Here is a 20,981-nt window from a genome sequence, read left to right as displayed (position 1 = left end):
AATGTCTCATTTAGCGTTTGGTTGTACTTAGCTCCACCCTCTCGTGTCACTTCTGGTTGCCAAAAAACAAAATGGCAAAGGCAAAAATGCTGAGGTTGAGGCTTAAGCCATCGCCATGTTGAGAGCTGTTTGGAGGAACTAGATAAGCTCTGAATTTCGTATTGATCACCTTTTAAAGAAATTATAAAATCAAACGACAAAAAGAAAAATTAAATATAGTTTACAAAATACAAATCATTCTAACAATTTCAAGATCACGTTGACAAAACATCTGACCTTCACTTTTACGTTGTATTCTTCTTGATTTCCCTCTTTTTGACATTGAATGGAGAAACAGGCAGAGAGAAAGCATATAGCGAAAGAGTCGGCCACCCAAGGTCAAAGCCACATACATGAATATTTACGTTGACATTTGGTACACAAACCACTGGGAGAAGGGAGATGGTGACAGCAGGGATCTTTAAAATGGGCAGGAGCACGGCGCTGCATACTGATCAGGGATGATGAGCTGTCTTGTTGGTGAGCTAACAAAAGACTCATATGTCCATGACACAAGGTATACCAGATGTTACGTAAGCTGTGTGAAATGTAGCTGAGTGTTTTACTGTCCAGTGAAAGGTTTATGTGTTTGTATGGAGTTGATTTAGCTGAAGAGATAGATGCATGTACTAACACCAAAATTCATGAATTAGTCCGATTCTTCATATTCTCTTAAAACAAATCTGATTATTTCATCCTTTAAGGCTGAACAGTGGACACAGAGGGTGTAAGAGAACATTAAATGGTCACATTTCAGCCCACATTGTGTAGGCCAGCACTATCCTTCAGTACTTTTTACTGCACCAGCGCACATATAATTAAATTTCCCTGTAGTTACCGGTGCCCTTGACTCATCATTGAGCACAACCACGGTGGTCAATTACCAGATACATTTGAGTGGGTGGTGGGGTTCCTGCTACCTCATGGCTTTAAGGCTTCCTACAGTAAATGAATTGACATAGACTCATATATCAAGAGAAAATATCAATCTAGCAGATGGTTTCCTTAATCCGTCCCAATTAGCCCAACGAAAGGAAGCAGGCCTCAATAGATTGTGCTCCTGTGTGCCTTTTGTTTTGGCTTCACCAAAGAAAAGTCCATTAGCATGAATGGCCTCCGCATAAGACTTAATTTCGGTTAGAAAAGAAGAGAATATAATCAGCCTACTGTATAGATCTATAAGCCAAGTAAAGAGTGCTCTCTTCTCTTTTTTGGTCTTCATCATTTTCTTTTGTTTTATGTTTAGCACTGAGTGCTCACAGCAAAGTGGTTTCTGCTCCAAAGAGCTATTTTCATGCTTGACTGACTGAGGTGTACAAAGGCGATTTGTTTTTAATTGTTTTAAAAAAGTTAAGGAAATAAAACTTTATATCGGGAGCAAATTAGCCCAGAAACTTTAGGTATTTTTTGCAGAGGGAGTGACAACAGTAATGAGTTATCAGGCCATTAAACAGGCATTATCTGTCGCTATAAGCACCATAGATGTGGGTTAATAGGGGCCTACTATGCCTACCACGTTGTGAAAGTGAAACTTAAAAACAACACGTTCTAACTTGTAAAACTGAATGAAACGTTACATTTTGAACACAAACAACAAGGTTTAGGCAACAAAAGCACTTACTTAAGTTTAGGGAAAAAACATTGTGTTTTGGCTTAAACTAACTACGTTTCAAAAGAGAAAGTGAAACTTAACTCTTGCAAAAACACGTTTTTGGTTTCACACAGGTTGCGAGCCCCGGCCTCCTGCATGAAAACACTATGTTTTTGTGTCCCGTCCATCGCCACCCACCCTCCACCCCATATGGAGTTTAACGCTGTGTGTACTACAGCGCCTGACTTCGGCTTCTGCTCCTGTCATAATTACTACGGTCGCTAGAGGTCGCTGTTGTGTTCTTTTATATCTTCTTTCAGTGATCTACCATGTGAATAGATGATAAAACATACTAGTGCGTGTAGTAGACCCCTACTGACCCAAGTCTATGGTGCTTATAGTGACTGATAACGCCTAAGTAATAGCCTGAAAATAGTCAAATCAGAGAACAAATTCATTGTGTTTACACAAGAATTTAAATAATTAAAATCTTTAAATTGTTTGAAACTTTTGTGAGTTTACAAGCCCTAGTTTCCCTCTCAAAAGATACTTCTCTTTGTGTTACGATACAAATGCTTATTATGCCAAATGCTTCATAGATATCTTCTGTCGTCGTTTCAAGAGCCCTCACATCTATCGGACCAAACAGTCTTGATTGATGGCCTCCATTAATATAATGACATCAAAGCCCAGGAGAGAAAACATGTTCATGAGGAGCATAATCCCAATTGAACGCCATTGAAAACAAGCAAACATTATCTGGAAGATGAAAGCACATCTCTTTTCATCTGTGGTCGATGTGCTCGTCTCTATCTCCAGAGGACAGCGCGGAGTCGCCCTCAAAGGATGCTAATGATGTATTGCCTTCTGCAGGTATCACTCATCAATCTGTGTGTGAGCTGCCCGTTTCCCGTCATTATTCCTCTGAAGGCAGCAGCGACGAACAGAAGGTGGGGAGAGGGTGATTAGGCCTCCCAACCTTTACCCCACATGTCTTGTCATCTTGCGTTAACATCACGGCTCATTTCAAGGTGAGGCTGCTTATCAATCATACGGCAGCGTGAGACGTGATTAATGGTAGTTCCCTCAGTTCATCAGCCGACAGACGGATGTTATTATCATCTGTGCTTGTGGGGTAAAAACAGTGAACAAATATTGTCTGCGTCCCATAACATCTACAGTATCTTGCGCAGAATGGACATATTTCATCTTATGCTCAACAGATGGATTCATAGCATATCTAATAGATAATCCACCACTGTTGTATTTTGGTTAAACAGCAGAATTAGCAATGAGCTTTCCTTAACTGAATTTTGAATTAAGAATCATCTGAAATGTCTTCCAACACTTGTGCTTGTAGATAGAAAGCCAGACAGATAAAGACCAGATGAATACAGATAACAGTGATAGGATCAGTGCATGGCAGGGTGGCCCAGTGGTTAGAGACCACAGCTGGAATGTGACAGACCACCAGCAGGATAGGTTTTGTGAAGTTGGACACAGTTGGACACTTTACAGCAAAGCAGAAGGTTTGATGGTAGACCGAAATATGATTTATGAGGAGTTTGTGGCCAAGAAATATGTACAGAATGGTAGTTGGAGGATGTGCAGTATGTTTTGAGGATGCATTTCCCTGCTGTCAAGGTGAATGTCGCCTCCCAGCTTAGTAGTCAATGAAAACACTGTGTTTAAGGGGAACTTAAAGGGATAGTTTGGGTGTTTTAAAGTGGGGTTGTGTGAGGTACCAGCCCGGCCGCATAGCAGTTCGTGAAATAGTCAAGAAATTTAATGTATTGATTCGTGTACGTAGACACAAATTTCACTTTTTTTTCATGAGGGTCAGCACCTAATCAATTCATATGCAATCCACGTAATTGTGAACCAGGAAGTATAGAGAGTGGTGTACGCAGGCCTTTCGCCCAGGAGACCGGTGTTCGTGTCCTGTATGAAACCACAAGTCAAAGTTAATTTATTTGTCATGCAACTTCCGTACTTAAGTTACGGCACGGAGTTATTTTAACCCAAACTGTGATCTTTTCCTAAACCTAACTAAGTAGTTTGTTGCCTCAGCCTAACCAAGTCGATCTATTCCTAAACCTAAATAAGTAGTTTGTTGCCTCAGCCTAGCCAAGTCTATCTATTCCTAAACCTAACTAGTAGTTTTATTTTGAAAAGACTGGATCGGAAATTGACACATGCGTCATATGTTGCTGGACATTCGTAGGAAAACGCATGAAAAATTGTTGTTGAAAGTCATGCTGAGTGTCATGTAAAAAAAGGGAAATTAGTGTCTATGTACACAAATCAAATAGATTAAATTTTGTCACTATTTCACGAACTGCCGTGAGACTGTGTTGGAGGTACTTACTACTCATAGTGTATTATCTACAGTAGATGACGGACGGCACGCCCCAGCTTGGAGAAGCAGACGGAAGAACTGACACTTGAGCAAAGCAATGTACTGCTGTGGAAGGGGGATGACAGTAAAACGTATTTTAGCCACCTAAAAGAAAGGCTCACCTAAAAAAAATCAATATCTGTTTAAGTGTACACTATATTTAGAATCGTTCCTCATTGGGAACTGAACTGAAAGCGAGTCTGCTGGCTTTGAAGAGAGCATAGACAAGTTTCACTCAGTTCAGCTCCCTCTGACGTCAAGATAAAGCAGTGAAAATATTCTAAATATAGCGTACACTTATACTGATATTGATACTTTTAGGTGGTTTAAGAATGTTTTGCTGCCAGCCCCGCCCACAGCAGTACATTGCTTTGCTTCCGTGTGGTAACTCCTGTCTGCTTCTCCAAACTGGGGGCGTGCCAACCGTCATCTACTGTAGGTAATACACTGACTATGTATAAGTCCCTCGTGCAACCCCACTTCAAAACACCTGAGCTATCTCTTTAAATGGCTTGCATCTGGCTGAGGAGCATGGTTGTGTCATTGCCCATCTCTCTCTCTCCCCTCGTCATTTAAATGCATAAAATGCCCAAAACATGATTTTTTTAAAGAGAATCAAAATATGACACACAATGTTGTGCTATAATTTGAAGTATTATTTTACAGTTTGTTTTGAATGAATGAAATTGGCGATTTCTCAATTCCCCTCTCAGGCTTCTACTGTCCTCATAGTGGTACATCAGTTTCTTTGCAGTTTACAGTAGAGTACATCATGTTAAACTGTGTGACACTGACCTCTGCAGGATGACAAGAGTATCGTAATAACTGCAACTTTTCTTCTTTCAGTTTTCTGCATTTTCTCAGTCTCAGACTTTCTTTTACTAACATATCAGGAAAAGAAAAGTAACTACATGACTATGGGGGAATTGTAAATTTCCATAATTGATGAAGGTAAATATCCAAGACACCACATTGTTAAACAGTCCAAACTGCCATTAAACTGTCTTTTCTTGCATTCATAAGAAAGATTGATTTTTAAACAGACTGCCAATGTTGCAGCTATCTAATGCATTTAATGGAATTAATGTAAGGTGCTGTTGATACAGAGCTCACCTATTGTTGTGTCTCTTGGAAATTATCCAGAGTTTATTTCTTTAAAAAGCCCTGAGCTCATTCATATGAAAACCTTTCCAATCGCTGTTACAGGCTGTTTTTGATGATACAACAGGAAAGCTCTGGCCAGTAGTACATAAATATGAAGTCACTCCATAATAATAATTAGTATAAGTAATAATATCTCTAGATTTATGGCAGGTAACACTTACCGTGATGATGGAGCATCTTGTGTTTACTATTGATTAATGAGAGTTAGTGAATATATATATATATTTCTCATCTTATTTGCAGTGGATATTATATTAAATACAAAATAAAAGTTTCAAAAGGTGCTTTATCGACCATAACAGAAACAAATCTATGTTTCTCAACCACCAAATACCAACCAGATGTTATCAAACATACAAAAAATGTGAAGACCTCAACCTATTCGGCGTGTGAGGGCGTTCTAGCTGTGTGGCATTTGAGGAATGCTGACTCACACTTCCTGTTTCCTGTCCATTCAGGAAGTGGCAGGGTTTAACCCCTGGCTGCTGCGGCCATTCCACTCTCTTATCTTCAAGATACTGTCTGGGCCCCCAAGAGACGGTTTAGCTAGAGGATCAAAACCACTGTAATTTAGTAGAGTCGGTTGCTTTTTAAGGCTTCCTGTAGGAAACTCTTGTCTCTCGCACTCGATACTGAGGTAAACTTACATTAAGGTTTTACCTTTCAGTTGTTTTCACTCACAACTTTTGCATTTTCCTCCATTCATGTTTTAAACATGATTCAAACTAGAATTAAAATCCCAGACTTTCATTTGGTTTGCAAAAGTGATAATGTGTGATTGCTATGTTTGTACGGGACATCCTGTCCACACAACGCCTCATTCAGAGTGCTGTCTTCTTTGTAATATGACACTGCTAAAAAGCCTTTAAACATTTCTCTCCTTGTAAAGTTGTATGTTAAAGGACCAGTGTGTAACATTACGGGGGATCTATTGACAGAAATGGAATATAATATAAATATCTATTTATTTGTGTGTGTGTGTGTGTGTGTGTGTGTATAATCACCTGAAAATAAGAATCGTTAGAATGAGCCGTTGATATCTACATACGGAGCAGGTCTAGATAGGGACACCACTGTAGCTCTCCTACATGCTTGGTAGAAGTTTGAGTTGGTTGCAATTTGCAACCCCACCACTAGATGCCACCAGATCCTAGATGCCACCTTTAAAGCTGGAGTAGGCAAATATGATTTTTAAAAGTTATTTTTATAAAACGGTCACTATATCCTCACAGTAATGCATGAGACGGGTAATCTGATGTGCCTCCGGTTTCCTCCGGTGCCATCTCTGAGCAGCTGTCAATCACTCGCGAACTCCGATCAAACGGTCAAACTAGGCAGTGCTGATCAAATATGAATCAATGTTCTGTTACTGTAATGCCTATTTCTCACCTGAAATGTTTTCAGAAACATCTTGTAGTGTACTCTTTATCTGTAAAATGAGAGAGTTTGTGACCCGGCAGGGTCTGGAATGACCTGTAATTGGCCAAAGTCTCCCGTCACAGATTTTTTAAAGCATGAAAACAGAGCCATGAGGAGGTACAGAAGTCTAGTTATCTGTCAGAACACTTGCATTACAATATGCTGAAAGGTTATTATGTAATTTTTGCCCAATGATGCCAAAAATATTCTGCCTACTGCAGGTTTAAATGTACTAAGTGCATGATAAAAATTATTATAGCCTCTAAAACCATGTGAAATGTATGTGAAAAATGTATTATGGCACTTTAATTAAACCAAGAATGAAATACAACAACAAACCAAAGTTCTAAATAATGTAAATATTTGTATTTACAAAAAAACATATATGCAAGTATTCTCTTTAGAAAGCCCCGTACTTTTTTTATAAAACTGCTGAATGACTGAATAATTTTTTTTTAAAAAGTGCAAAGTATTGTGCTTGTAATCTCAGGCTGCTCATTTCGGTACCATGCAGATGTTTCATCTGTAACTTTACCTTTGTTGACTTCCTCGAGTCCAAAGGCCTTTTTGTATTGTACTGTATTTGTATTTCCATATTTCTTCTTTTAATCATCGTATATTAGTCCTGATTATGTCTACTCATACTCCATAGCAAGAATGTGACTGTGAGCCATTGATAACAGGAGTAGAGTCGGTATAATGAAACGTTTCCTTTCTGACTTTAACATGTTTCAGACGCTCTTAGCTGCTAGAGACAGAATAGCTTTTACATTCACTCAGAAGGTAGGCGTAAAAAATGTGTCCATTTGAAACGTTTCAAAATATAAATTGCATTAGTAATTAAAAAAGACATTTGGTTGGTCCTCATCCTCTATCCGTTCAAGTCTCACATCTGTCTTTAGGACATTTTGCTGTCTTCGGTTTATCAACAGGAAACCTTTTCTTTTATCACGGCTGCATCTCATATTGTCCCTCCGTGGCGATGAAGAAGTCTTGGAGAATGTTCTGGAGAAATTCAAACGTGGGCCGGTCCTCAGACCTCTGCCTCCAGCACATACTCATAATGTCATAGAGTTCATCGGGGCAGCCGTCCGGACACGGCATCCTGTACAACTTGTCCAGGCTCCTGATCACCTCTGGGTTGGTCATCCCTGATTAGGAAAAAGAAAATGCCGCCAGTGTGAGATTTTGAAAAAAAAAAAACTTCATCATATTGTGCAATTATCTGAGCTGTAAAGTAACAATGCAGCATTTGTAGCAGTTAATTTATTTCTCACGTGTCGTACCTGGGTAGGGTATTCTTCCATAGGTGACTATCTCTGTGAGGAGGATCCCAAAGGACCACACGTCAGATTTGATGCTGAATGTGCCAAAATTGATGGCCTCTGGAGCCGTCCATTTGATGGGAAATTTAGCACCTATAATTGTCAGAAAGAAGATGTAAAAAGGAGGAGAGGAAGTTGTGTCACTGGGTGACAACTCTAGAGAATATGTGGGTGTGTGTATTCCTCTGTGGGGCGATATGACGACATGTAGCCTGAGATGATAGAGATTTGATTACCTGTAGGAAAGATTACTGTATTAGTTGGAGGTGGCAATCTCTTTATTATCTGGTAGTTGTCCTTTTCTCGCTATGATAGTTAATATTGGATTGAGGGGATTTTTGCATCAATGTGATAAATTTGTCAGGTAATTCACTGGAATACTCAAAAACACTCCCATCATCATTATGTCTATAAATAGTTTCTCAATTGAATTTCTCAAATATTTACTATATCGCAATATATATTGTTATCGCAATATAAAATTCTGTATACTGTGATGGAAGATTGAACTCCTGGCTACGGTCCTGGATGCATTTATTGTCCAATGTGGGGAAACACTGCACCTTCTTGAGCTGTGTATTCTGTCTCGATGATCCTGGCCAGGCCAAAGTCTGCTATCTTGCAGTGCAGGTCGTCGCTGACTAGTATGTTGGCTGCACGCACGTCTCGGTGGATGTAGTTCTTCTTCTCGATGTACGCCATGCCTTCAGCTATCTGTCGACAGGGGATATTGAAAAAAGCTTCTTAATTAAGGGAATTATCAGATCAAATGCAAAGTCAGAAAATGAAGCTGTAAGTCATTAATTTGTCACAAGAAATAAGATAACTCGAAAGATATCCTTCTATTTCTTTGGTCAGTGTGTACAGTACATTCATGCGGCTACAACCTGTATGTATATGTGAATACTTGTGTTTACGTGTATGATAATGGCAGCAAAGTGGGTTTAACAGGATGTTCCAAACTCTCAGGAAGTCAAAAGGCTTTTTTTTGGAAGGGCAAAAGAGTTCTGAGGGAGCTCGCTGTAGATGGAAAAATAACATGATTTCCTGTCCGGATGTTAATAATTGACGTAGGGTGAGGCTTTCAAGCCAGACGAGCAAAAGCACCACCACAGAAACCACACAGCTACTGCTGACAGTTTCCACGTGTATTCACATCATAGCTGCTGTCAAAGCACCGTACTATAGCAGAGGTTTAAAGTGCTACAGAGGAGCTGGTGTGTATAAATAGGCTTTGAGGTCAGTGAGAAGGCTAGTGTTGTTGTTTTTGTCAGAAAATGCAGACACTAATGTCATGATGTGGTAAACAACAGCAGTAGCAGTGAAAGAGATGTTTAGAAATAAAAAGACGGAAGCGCTCGCAAAGGAAAGTAGAAAAAAATTCCTGTGTTTTATCAAATTTTCTGATAAAAAACTTTCATTATATCATTGAGAGGTGTGGGTAAGCATTGTGATGAAAAGGTCACATACGAGATGCGACTGCACATTCACAGAGATCATGTTGTTGGTGCATTTACAATCGAAAGTTCCCCACCTGCGCTGACATGTCTATCAGCTTATTTATCTTTAGCTTTTTCCCTTCGTCTGCCTTCAGAAAGTCCAGAAGACATCCTGCAAATGAGAGAAGGAGAAGGATAACTTTACCATCACGAATCATGAATTAAAGATAACATTTTTAAAGACTCTTTCGTAGAAACTTCTCACCATTAAACAGGTTACACTGAAAGACATGTCTCGTCTTATACTGGAGTAGTGTTGCATGATACTAACTGATAAGAGTACAATCATTACTTTAATATACAATAATGCAAACACCTGCTCGATACAACAACCCTGAAATAAACATTATATTTGTGAAGCCTTTTGATTTTAGTACATTTTAGTTCCTTTAAGTCTATAGTTTATAGTTTTCCAGTCACCCCGACAAACCTTACTGCATATTGTAATCCAATACGATAACACCTCCAATTATGGACTCAAAAATGACCATAATTGAATCAACTCTGTGACACAGTCTCATAAATTCAATATTATAAGCTTCACAAAGTTTTTAATTCCTTGGATTTGATTGCATTATATTGAAGTGATAATTTGATATTAGCCACTCCATGTATGTGTTTTGTTCACGAGGGAAGTCGTGAGTTGTTTAAACAAAGACTGACAAATTAAAAATAGGGATGCACCGATACCGGATCAGATATCAGGCCGATACTGACTCAGATAGCTGGATCGGATATCGGTGACAATGGGGCCGATCTATTCAATTAAATTCTATGTTTACATACTATATACATTATATACTGGAATTTTAATTTCTGTTGAAGCTTTGACCAATTTGTTGCTGATTTAACATTGGTATCGGATTGGTACTCGGTATCAGCCGATATCCAAAGCTCAGTTATCGCTATCGGTATCGGGACTGAAAACGTTGGATCGGTGCATCCCTATTTAAAAGTAAATGTAAATATGTTAAGTAAGCTTTTGCCCACGTTTTCAAATTGCTTTGGAGCTAGAGCTGCAACAATTAATCAATTTAATAAATTGGCTGATCGGCAGAAAATCGATCTGCAACTATTATGATGATCAATTAATAGTTTGTCATTTTTTCAAGCAAAAATGTCAAATCTTTTCTGGTCCCAACCTCTCAAATGTGAGGATTGTTCTGCTTTTCTCTGTTTGATATCATTATAATATATTTGTAGGCGTTATCACAATGTATCACCCCTCATTGGAGAGACTTTAATCATCAGAAATCTCCCCATTCTCCCTCTCTTTGTCTTACCGTTCATCATGTACTCAGTGACAATAAGAATGGGCTCCATAGTGACCACAGCGTGGAGGCGCACCAGTCGTTCATGCTGCAGCTGCTTCATCAGGTTGGCCTCCTGCAGGAAGGCCTCTGGCTCCATCGTCCCCTCCTTTAAGGTCTTAATAGCGACCTTCTGGGTGTTCTTATAGTAACCTGCAGTGGGAGTTAAAATGGTGAGCTTAACTCACTGTACTGGCTCATAAAATGTTGCCAATGACAGTATAAATTGTTAACTTTCTCTCACCCATCCACACTTCTCCAAACTGCCCGGCCCCCAGTTTCTTCACCATCTTCAGGGTGTCTCTGGGGATCTCCCACTCGTCGTGTGCCCACGGCTGCTCGGGTGTCGTGGCCTTACAAGGGGCATACAGCCGCAGACACAAACCATCTGCTGTACCTGCGCCCCAAAAGTGGATGTAATAAACAATATAGTTTTTGCTGTTGTGCTAAATTTAGTTCGTGAAACAGTCCGATGAGATCTTGTTTCCTGAAATAATCTTGAAAGCTTCTTCTTTCTCATGCGTTGCTGTGAATTGGCAGCCATTCTAGAGATTTGGCCTTCTTATCTTGTGGTTTAGTCACAGGAGTGGAAAGACTACAGTATCACTCCTTTCACACAGGAAATGCACAACGCTTCACAAGGGTCTGACTTCCCCCTTCGATTCAAAGTCAGTGCACACGCCTTATAATTCACAGCAGTGAACTGAATCTGAATCCAAATCAAGACGTAATGTTTTATGTTTTATAATTACTGATTAGGAGACATGTTAAAACTTCTTTTTAAATGATGCAGCAGAATTAGATGAAAGTTCATTACTTACGGGTGTAGTATTTAACCAGTTCCTGTAGGCAAGGGAACGAGTTGGAGGGGGAGATGTAGTAGCCACCTTTGTCCAGAGCACGGATCTTGTAGTGTTTTACCACATCTCCTTGTTCTGGGTTGTAATCTCTAACTGACAGTGAGAAAGACCCTACGGGGGAAACCAATAGGTCTTACAGTTACATGTAGTTTTGAATTTTGACATGTTCATATGCTTCTGAAATTCAGATTTGTGGCGTGATCACTAGGGCTGCCTCCTCTTAGTCTATTAGGTTTTGGTCGACTAAGATTTCTTTAGTTGATTAGTGTTTTTTTTTTTTTTTTTTTCATCCTGAATGACTTATTTCTTTATTTCACACACACAATGACACAAATGTTAAAATACTTACGAGTGACAGTGACATGTTATAGTAGTGTAATAGAAGATACAGCTTATAACACCTAGCAACTACCAGGAAAACACAACACCAACATTCAGCTTGGTCATATTATACATATTGCGATAAGCATAATAACTTCATACTTCCGGTCCAAGTAAAAAACAAAAAATTATAATAAGTGGCTCAGATAAAATGGGGTCTCATTTGGGGATAACTGGGAATGTCATTTTCTCTGCATAGGTAAAGAAAGGCCCCCACATCTTTTTAAAATTAGAGCCTTTTTTCAAGCTGTAAATTATTGAAAATGTCTTTCACCCACAGAGTGTGAGATGGCGACGATGGGGATTTCCATCTCATTATTATTAAACGTCAAGCCAATTAATGTTACAAAAGCTATCAGATCTATGTATATATCTATACACTGAATTAACCCATGTGTGGCGCAGATATATATGAATGATTTATTTCTAGGAAACTTGTGAGCACATCTCTGGTAAACACAAGATTTAAAGTGGTGCTTTTGTGTGATTCTTTGTGGAGAAATAAAAAATTCAAATCAAACTAAGCGATTAGTCGACAGAATCGTATGAGTGTTAGTCAACTAAGAATCTCTTTGGTTGAGGACAGCGATACAAAAAGAGGCTGATGGCGGTTACCTTTACAGGTCTCACTCTCTCGAACTAGAAAGGCGCCCGGTTTATTTCCAGGGGCTAAAAGCAGCCGTTCAGTCTCTCTCCTACTAAGGTCCCTGAAAAACCATCTGCAAAAAGACACAACCACAAAAACACATTATGTAACCAATTAACCACATATACAGATGTATTCAACAGTCCCTAAAATTTTAATTTTGATTAGGGTTGTCAAAGTTCTCGTGATTATAACGTGTTAACACAAATTCGTTTTAACACCACTAATTTCTTAAACATATTAAGGCAACTTGAGAATTTTAATTATAACTTATTAAAAATCCGACCGGCCACCATCTGCCCCGGACGATATTCGATCTTTCGGAGGTTGTAGCGGGCTCAGTTTTAAAGCTAGAGTGAAGATACCGACATCATATGAAACTAGAAAACCTAAGGAATCAATTTGTACTAACCATGTCATGCTTAGGGATAGGTTGTCGGGAAGGAGGTTAAATAACGCTCCAAACTTACGCTAAATTTTGGCAAGGAAAAACTGGCATGGCCATTCAAGGGGTCCCTTGACCTCTGACCCCAAGATATGTGAATGGAAATGGGTTCTATGGGTACCCACGACAGTATGACAGTATTTGTCATTTTTTTGTGTTGGTAATTGATTTACAATAATAAATATAAACATACATTTGCATAAAGCAGCATATTTGCCCACTCCCGTGTTGATAAGAGTATTAAATACTTAACAAATCTCCCATTAAGGTACAATTTGAACAGATAAAAAAGGTGATTCATTTGCAATTAATCACGATTAACTATGGACAATTGTGTTCTTAAATATTTTAATCGATTGACAGCCCTGAATTTGATAAAAATTTATGAAACTGTCTCTTACTTTTCCACCTCCAGTGTATCTGCTCTGGCTACATAATTACATGGTATCAAGCCCTCCTGTCCAGTCACCAACGATTTGGCCACCCACCATTCTCCGTTTCTACAAACAGACAAACATCGCAGATCATTTACATTTCTTCAGGTTAGAGGCACTAAGCTACTGTACACATCCTGTATACTCAGGACTATAGGACGAGGCTACTTACTCTTGTAAAACCTTTAGTTTTTCTCCCTTTTTGAAAGCTAGATCATTGTCGCTGGTTGCTTTAAAGTCATGTTGTGCCACAAACAGAACTTCATCTAAAGACAAGTAAAACAAAGTTATTTCAAAGGAAGTGATCTGCAAATAAGAACGGTGATTTCAATTTGATTAATTGTGAATGCAAACAGTTTTTTTTGGGCTGCTACTCTTTGAAATACAAGTTGATATCGTGGAAGTATATAGCTCAAGCATAAGTACTGCATGGTTTTTACATTGCGTGTGTCTGTGACACGAAAACTACTTTTTTTTCGTAATAACAATCTCATCTTTTCCCCTGAAGAGACCAGAGGAAACACAACTGAGATTCCAATCGCTAAATGTAGCCTCCTCTCACACAAGTAATGTCTCTTTGCTCAGCAGCGGTCAACTGCATAGACGCAGGCCTAGAAAGTCTGTTATATGCGTTGTGTTCAGTGATTACCATTATCCGTTAAGCTGTTTCCACTTCGTGCCTAAAGAACAGAAAAATATATATATTTTTAAATATTCAAAATGTGCAATGAAAAACACTGGCAAATAAATGAAAGTAATTAAACTAGATTAATTTCTTGTACTTAGTTCAAGTGAGGAAAGCTACTTACTATGTGAATCGACGAGCCGGAGTCCTGAGAGTTTTTTTTTTTGTTGAAGAACTTGTCATCTTGTACTTCTTTCTGGCCACTGGAAGCGCAGCCCATCCTGCATGTATAATGGCAGTTTTCAGTTCCACTGCATACTACTAACAAGATTTACTCAATGTAATAGTACAATATAATGCAGCATAATGTCGTGCAGTTCATTTTACATGATCAAATACCACCAGTTCCTGCTAATAGCCTCCAGATAGAGCATGTTCATTACCTGATAAAGCAGATGAGCTTAACTGAAGCTGTGTTCACTCTCCTCTCCTCCCACAGCAGGGCCCGCTCTGTGAGTTCATGCCCGGCGCTGAAAAATTGAATTAAATTCTCTCGAAATCAGCTAAATCATCAGTGGAGAGACTCTTTTTAGTTTTATGACGTGGTTACAAGTGCGCTTAAAGCAAATCGCTTCTCATAAGGGGAAGTGGAAAATGTGTTCTCATCTTTATGTGGTAGCATTTGCATGTACAGTTTAGTATCATGTCATGTTAGAGTTAAAAATAGAGAAAAATAAAGTGCTAAAAATAACCAATAACAAGCAGATGCTTATCACTGCTGTTTCTGGATCTTTTTGAAGAGACAGTTTTATGAGATAAACTTAAACTTTTAGATTAGGGCTGTCAAAGTTAACCCACTCATAACACGTTAACGCAAATTCGTTTTAACGCCACTAATTTCTTTAAGGCATTAACACAACTTGCGATTTTTAGTTTGTAGTGGCATGGCCATTTTCAAAGGGGTCTCTTGACCTCTGACTTCAAGATATGTTAATGAAAATGGGTTCTATGGGTACCCACGAGTCTCCCCTTTACAGACTTGTCCACTTTATGATAATCACATGCAGTTTGGGGCAAGTCATAGTCAAGTCAGCACACTGACACACTGACAGCTGTTGTTGCCTGTTGGGCTGCAGTTTGCCATGTTATGATTTGAGCATATTTTTATGCCAAATGCAGTACCTGTGAGGGTTTCTGGACAATATCTGTCATTGTTCTGTGATGTTAATTGATTTCCAGCAATGAATATATACATACATTTGCATAAAGCAAGCATATTTATCCACTTCCATGTTAATAAGAGTATTAAATACTGGACAAATCTCCCTTTAAGGTACATTTTGAACAGATAAATGTGTGATCAATCAAGATTAGATATTTTAATCGATTGACAGCCCTAATTTAGATAGATGATGAATTGAAAAAAATTACACTGAACATCAGTCATAGGAATAGTTGTAAGAGCCAGTTTAAGCCCCATTACTAATAGCTGAATGGATTCATGTTTATTACAGAAATTAAGGTTTGTGGTTGTATATCCAAATGACAACGTAACGGTGCTATAGAACAGAGTGTAGGAGGCCTGGACTTAATAGTTACACATTATTTGTCTTGCTTTTGCTTGATGTCAGTATGTTTGTCTCAGCACTGTAACAGGAATATTGAAATAAATATATACTTTTATGCCATAAAATCACATATTAAACAACTATCATGGTGACAATCTTAGAGCTTTTATCGTCTAAAAATATCCGATGACGTGTCATTAAAACTGTGGTGGTAATATTGCAAACTTTCAATAATCATTATATTTATTGTATTATATTTAAGTGTAGCTTTATAAGGAAAATTAGCTTCATGTTCACTCATCTTTGCAACTTTATGAATGCTTTTGGCGCGATTTTTCCACACACACTAAGAATTGTATTTCGACTACATTTATTTTCACGTATAATGTCATGATAGTTTCCAACCACTTGTGTGATTTACACTCTGTTAACACAATTTTTTTGGTATCCAAATGAGAGCTGTACATGTTCTACTGTTATGATTACAAGTATGTGACTTTACGGCCTACCGGTAAAACTCTATTAGTGTTCTTCCACTTAAAACCTTATAACATTTATTAAATTCACTCTTTTTAACTCTAAATGTGACACTATTTGGTATGATTGTTCATTACTTGCACTTCTGTTAGCAGTCTGTAGTGTGAGACAAACATACAGCAGATAAATACCTTGAACTTGTCCCCCGGCTTGTGTCTTCAAAAGTACTCCAGATGTAAAATGTCTTCAGTTTCCTTATTGAAAACCAACTGCATGTCAGTGTGTCACTCTCACTTGCTCTTGTCTGAGTCTCACTCTCTCTCTCTCTTCTTTTCTTTTTTTTCTCTCTCTCTCTCTCTCTCTCTCTCTCCGTGAAGACCAGGGCCTCCCCTGAGGGACTACATTGAGTTTACCGTAAATAGATAACAGTTTGTCTATTTATTTTTGTCCAGTAATTCCCTTTTCCCTCGCCTCTGCAGCAGATCACCTAACAAAAAGCGTACAAAGATACTTGCTGTAGTTCACTTTGATCAAACCTTCAACAGGTTAATGAATTAAGTTATGAATACAATTCATCTTTAGTCTTCAGACTCACAAATGTAGCCCAACCAAGGTCAAATTACAAAGAGAAGGAAGTTTACATCTTAATAAAGACAGTTGTATTTCAATATGTATGGGTGGACCGTCCATAATTTGTGTTAATATGTAAAAATGTCCTTGAGTATTGAATGAGAACTGCAGTGGAAAAAGGGTTGTACTGTACAGTTTTAATGGTAAATAGGGCTGAGCGATATGGAGAAAATCAAATATCTCAATATTTTTTAGCAACTATATCGATATTGCAACGATATTGTTGGGCTGATTATTGGTGTTTTCACAAAATATTTACACAATGAGATTTCTGATTAATAATCATCAGCAATGTAGATACAATGACTAAGTGGGTAAAGGCAAATAATAGAACAGTCTGGTAAGTTCAGAAAATTACAACGTTTTACTGTAATGCATCCTTTAAAGCCAGGAAAAGACAACGCTTATGCCATATTAAAACAATACGATATCCATAATCTAAGATGGTATGTAGTCTCATATCACGATATCGCCCTAATGCTAAATAACAAATGTTTATGGTGTGAATTCTGTGATCTAATGAGGTGATGTGTTTGTGTGCGCATGAACTCAACAGCAGCAGAGGCAAAACGCAAAACAAAGAGTGCTCGTGTGCCCAGAGCACCGACCCAAGACCACTGGGTCAACAACCTGACCACTGGGTCTACAATAATCCCAAAACACTGGGTTATTCTGACCCAGTTTAGAGTTTTAGTGTTATATGTTATTATTAACATCGGGTTAATCAGCCATATACCAATGTGGTTATTTTGACCCAGTAACAATGTCATATATAAAATTTGACCAAAAGGGGTGGTTACTTTTACACAGTATAATGTTATTTTTAAACTTGTTATTTTGGTCTTAGGTTAAAGCAAAAAGGGTGGTTGTTTTTTACCCAGTGCAATGGTATTTTTAATATTGGGTCATAAATCAAACCAAAAAGGGTGGTTACTTTATATTTCTGATGTTATTGACCCATACTAATATATGGTTATTTTGACCCTCATATTTATATATCTGCATCTTCCAACCAAAAAGTATTTTTTTTTCCCCCAGTGGATTCACTATATACTGTATATATGTGCTCCTACAGAAATGGCTTCATTTTTATTTATTTTTGTTTATTTTCTGTGCAAATAAATGAGCAACAAACAATTCATACTTTGGATGAGGATTTTAAGATATATTCAAAGTCTATGTCCTGATTCTGTATTCACACATTAAGCAGTCCATGTCTGATGATACTGTACTGTATGCTGTCTGCTTGTTCCCCAGTGTTGACACTAGAGGGCGTAGAAAGTCACGTTTTAAACCCTGACTCACCTAAAGTAGGTCCACCTCAAGACACTTTTCCAGCTTTTCCCTAAATTCATGCCATTTCTATGAATAGATAACCCTCACATTGACCTCCTGTATATAGAAATAATTCAATAGAGTGTTGAACTTTGGGGATTTCTATTGCGTAATGCTCGTCTGTCTGTATCTGGTCCAGAGGCCAGTGTGCGGATGTGAATACAGATGCAAAGTCTGTGACATTGGGAAAAAAAAAAAAAAATTGCAACCTGATGTGCGGTCAATCTATCAAAGTGTAACAATGCTATGGGTTTTCACACCAGCTAACCAGGTCTTTCCTATTCTCACCGCACAATACACTGAAGAGGGAATTCACCCCTCTTCTTCAGCGATGGAAACAATAAACACAAAACAATATGTCCTTGAGTTATCTAGCGGTAATCATGACCCCTTTTGTTTCTGGTTTGCATGCTAAATGACTATTAAATGTTATTAAGGAGGAATCAAAGACGATTGTGAGGAAGATATCATTCAGAGTGTGTTGTAAGCTATAAGTGCGGGGAACAATAAATCTTACAGCACCGGAAGTGTTTGTTTCCTATGGGGGGCTTTATACAACACGCAACGTGGGGATATTACTCTCTGGGCAACACTTCACAGGTTTTTGTTTGGACCACCTGTGCTGTGTGTGGGGACTGTGCTGTGCTGTAGTTCTCTGAAGGAACAACCTCACTTTACTGCGCACACACACACACACACACAGGCTGCAGGTGCATGGTGAGTGTTATTGAGTGCGTCCTGGTTACTAACTGCTGTTTCTCTTTATGCTCCCTTCTTCTGGTTTTCCATCAGCCCTTGTTTTCTTCCCAGGGCTCGGCGGATGCTTGTGTACAGCCCCTGTTGGGGTCCCCAGACATTGCATCCTGCCTGCAGAAGGGTCATAAGTGGCCCCACAGGATAACCTGAACAACGGTGGGAAAGAAAGGGAGCGTGGGTCTCCTTTACTAACGCAGTCCTGGCCAAAAGCGTACACGCTGCCAGTGAGCGTTTCAATTCCAATGTGAGTGTGCACCGCATGTGACTGAAAATATGTGCTTATGTGCGTGTGTGGGGTCAAACTGGACATTCCTTATCTAAAATACAGATCAAAATTGAATATTTACTGCACAGTAAGTGCTCAGTCAGTGTTTATCAAAGCTTTGATTTATTCACACACACACACACACACACAAATCAACACACACACTTTCCTCAATTTTGATCCTCCTCTACATCACAAGAGGCCCCTGGTTGACTTCCTGTCTGTGTGGGAACCATTTCTATCCTCTGTCACACATGGAGTGAGAGAAGGTCTCGCTCCTGCATTTGCCTTAAAAAGACAAAGTGATTGTCAATAAACAAGGAACAATTGAACTCCCCCGTGCATTCAACGGGCACTTTTGCTGTTCCGCTGCGATGTTCATGAGTTTTGGGAGAGCTTCACTCTTCCTATTGCTTTTCCTCCGTTAGTCAGCGGACACCAAGAAGCACGCTGGTGAAACTGCTTCATTTGTGGGGTTTACTGTATTGCCAGTGCTTCCTGCATATTTAAAGGCATTTTAGTGCAAGTATGCTGATTTAAAGTTCTTGTTTGTGTTTCCTAAACCTGCAGTAGGCAGAATGTTTTTGGCATAATTGAGCAAAAAATCCATAATAACCTTTCAGCATATTGTAATTCAAGTGTTCTGAGAGAAAACTAGACTCCTGCACCTCCTCATGGCTCTGTTTTCAGGCTTTAAACAATCTAGCCCGTGACGGGAGACTTTGGCCAATCACAGGTCATTTCAGAGAGAGAGCGTTCCTATTGGCTGTTCATTCAACAGAGGCAGCGGTCAATCACTCGCAAACTCTGATCAAACGGTCAAACTGATCAAATATGAATCAATATTCTGTTACTGTAATGACTATTTCTCGCTTCAAATGTTTTCAGAATCATCTTGTAGTGTACTGTTTAGCTGTAAAATGAGAACGTTTGCTCCAGCTGATGGGTGGTGCTTGGTATTTCCTCAACTTATCTCAACATGGCTGCCAGGTCACAAACGTTCTCATTTTACAGCTCAACAGCACACTACAAGATGTTTCTGAAAACATTTGAGGTGAGAAATAGCCATTATATTAACAGTATATTGATTTATATTTGATCAACGCTGCCTAGTTTGACCGTTTGATCGGAGTTTGTGAGTGATTGACAGCTGCTCAGAGACGGCACGCTCCAGATCAGCTCTGATTGGTTGTTTCCCTTCGGTCTGTGAAATCTTGCAGATGCCATTAGGACACCAGAGGACACTGGAGGACACAGAGGCACATGACATTTTTCAGATTACTTCTCTCATGCACTACTGTCAGGATATAGTGACCGTTTTTAATCATATTTGCTCCAATTCTACCCACTGCTGCTTTAACTGTTATATGTGCAGTAAAATGACCCATTACTATGATATTTGAAGTACCAAAAACTCAGTTTTCCCCAGTACCTGTCACACTCATTGTTTTACAGACACATGAACAGTTGGGTCGCAGTATTGCAGTTGTGAGCAGGTCTGTGCAGCTGTTCCAGAGGCAAGTTGCTCTGAGGTAAACATGGCTGCGGGAAAGCCCCTTATTATTGTGCTCCGGATGACGTTCCTCACTCTTCCAGTGTTTACCGTGGAAATAACTCTGTGCCAGCAAGCAGGTGCTTCCTCAAAAAAACAAAAAAACTCTCTGCTTTTCCAGAAGATTTGAGGATTGATTTCATCTCACCAACTCAGACATTAGTGCAGCATTATTAGTAGGCTATATGAAGGAGGTAGTATGATAAATATTTATTAGAGGAATAGTATAATTGTATTTCATTTAGAAACTGATGGTTTTTTT

The 20,981-nt window shown here is 38.9% G+C and overlaps 2 protein-coding genes across 4 annotated transcripts in view; one reads left to right on the top strand and one right to left on the bottom strand.

Annotated features, from left to right (window-relative positions):
- The window catches only part of LOC141755825 (low density lipoprotein receptor adapter protein 1), a 155,634-nt gene that overhangs the window by 115,621 nt on the left and 19,032 nt on the right, over nt 1–20,981 (top strand). The window contains exon 9 of one of the 2 annotated variants that reach the window (XM_074615069.1): nt 18,939–19,510. The exons of the other annotated variant lie outside the window; for it this stretch is intronic. Coding sequence (XP_074471170.1) covers nt 18,939–19,047 — 109 coding nt within the window. The 3' untranslated portion in view covers nt 19,048–19,510. Of the gene's footprint in view, nt 1–18,938; nt 19,511–20,981 lie in introns of those variants that run through there. 2 annotated transcript variants of the gene reach the window in all.
- Nucleotides 6,893–16,501, bottom strand: blk (BLK proto-oncogene, Src family tyrosine kinase). Of its 2 annotated transcripts, XM_074615747.1 has the most exons (14): nt 16,373–16,501; nt 14,580–14,666; nt 14,321–14,417; nt 14,161–14,191; nt 13,684–13,777; nt 13,479–13,577; nt 12,602–12,705; nt 11,567–11,716; nt 10,990–11,142; nt 10,719–10,898; nt 9,471–9,547; nt 8,500–8,650; nt 7,898–8,029; nt 6,893–7,762 (listed from the first exon to the last, which is right to left on the bottom strand). In XM_074615747.1, exons 3-14 carry the CDS (start codon nt 14,414–14,416, stop codon nt 7,560–7,562), a joined length of 1,470 nt encoding a protein of 489 aa, XP_074471848.1. In that variant the 5' UTR covers nt 14,417; nt 14,580–14,666; nt 16,373–16,501; the 3' UTR covers nt 6,893–7,559. The 2 variants fall into 2 exon arrangements, with proteins under 2 accessions (XP_074471848.1, XP_074471849.1); XM_074615748.1 differs by lacking the exon at nt 14,580–14,666 and having other exon boundaries at nt 16,373–16,484.

Source organism: Sebastes fasciatus, chromosome 18 (genome assembly GCF_043250625.1).
Source record: "Sebastes fasciatus isolate fSebFas1 chromosome 18, fSebFas1.pri, whole genome shotgun sequence".
Lineage (NCBI taxonomy): Eukaryota > Metazoa > Chordata > Actinopteri > Perciformes > Sebastidae > Sebastes > Sebastes fasciatus.
Note: the sequence above shows the minus strand (reverse complement) of the source record. Positions and strands in the feature narration are given on the sequence as shown.

Bases quoted from the DNA above. Each gene is read 5' to 3' on its own strand.
- blk (XM_074615747.1), bottom strand. From the start codon at position 14,416: ATGGGCTGCGCTTCCAGTGGCCAGAAAGAAGTACAAGATGACAAGTTC. The intron at 8,651-9,470 runs GTGGGGAACTTT...CCCTGTCGACAG, and splicing joins TGATAGACATGTCAGCGCAG to ATAGCTGAAGGCATGGCGTA. The intron at 8,030-8,499 runs GTGCAGTGTTTC...TGACAATTATAG, and splicing joins AGAATACACAGCTCAAGAAG to GTGCTAAATTTCCCATCAAA.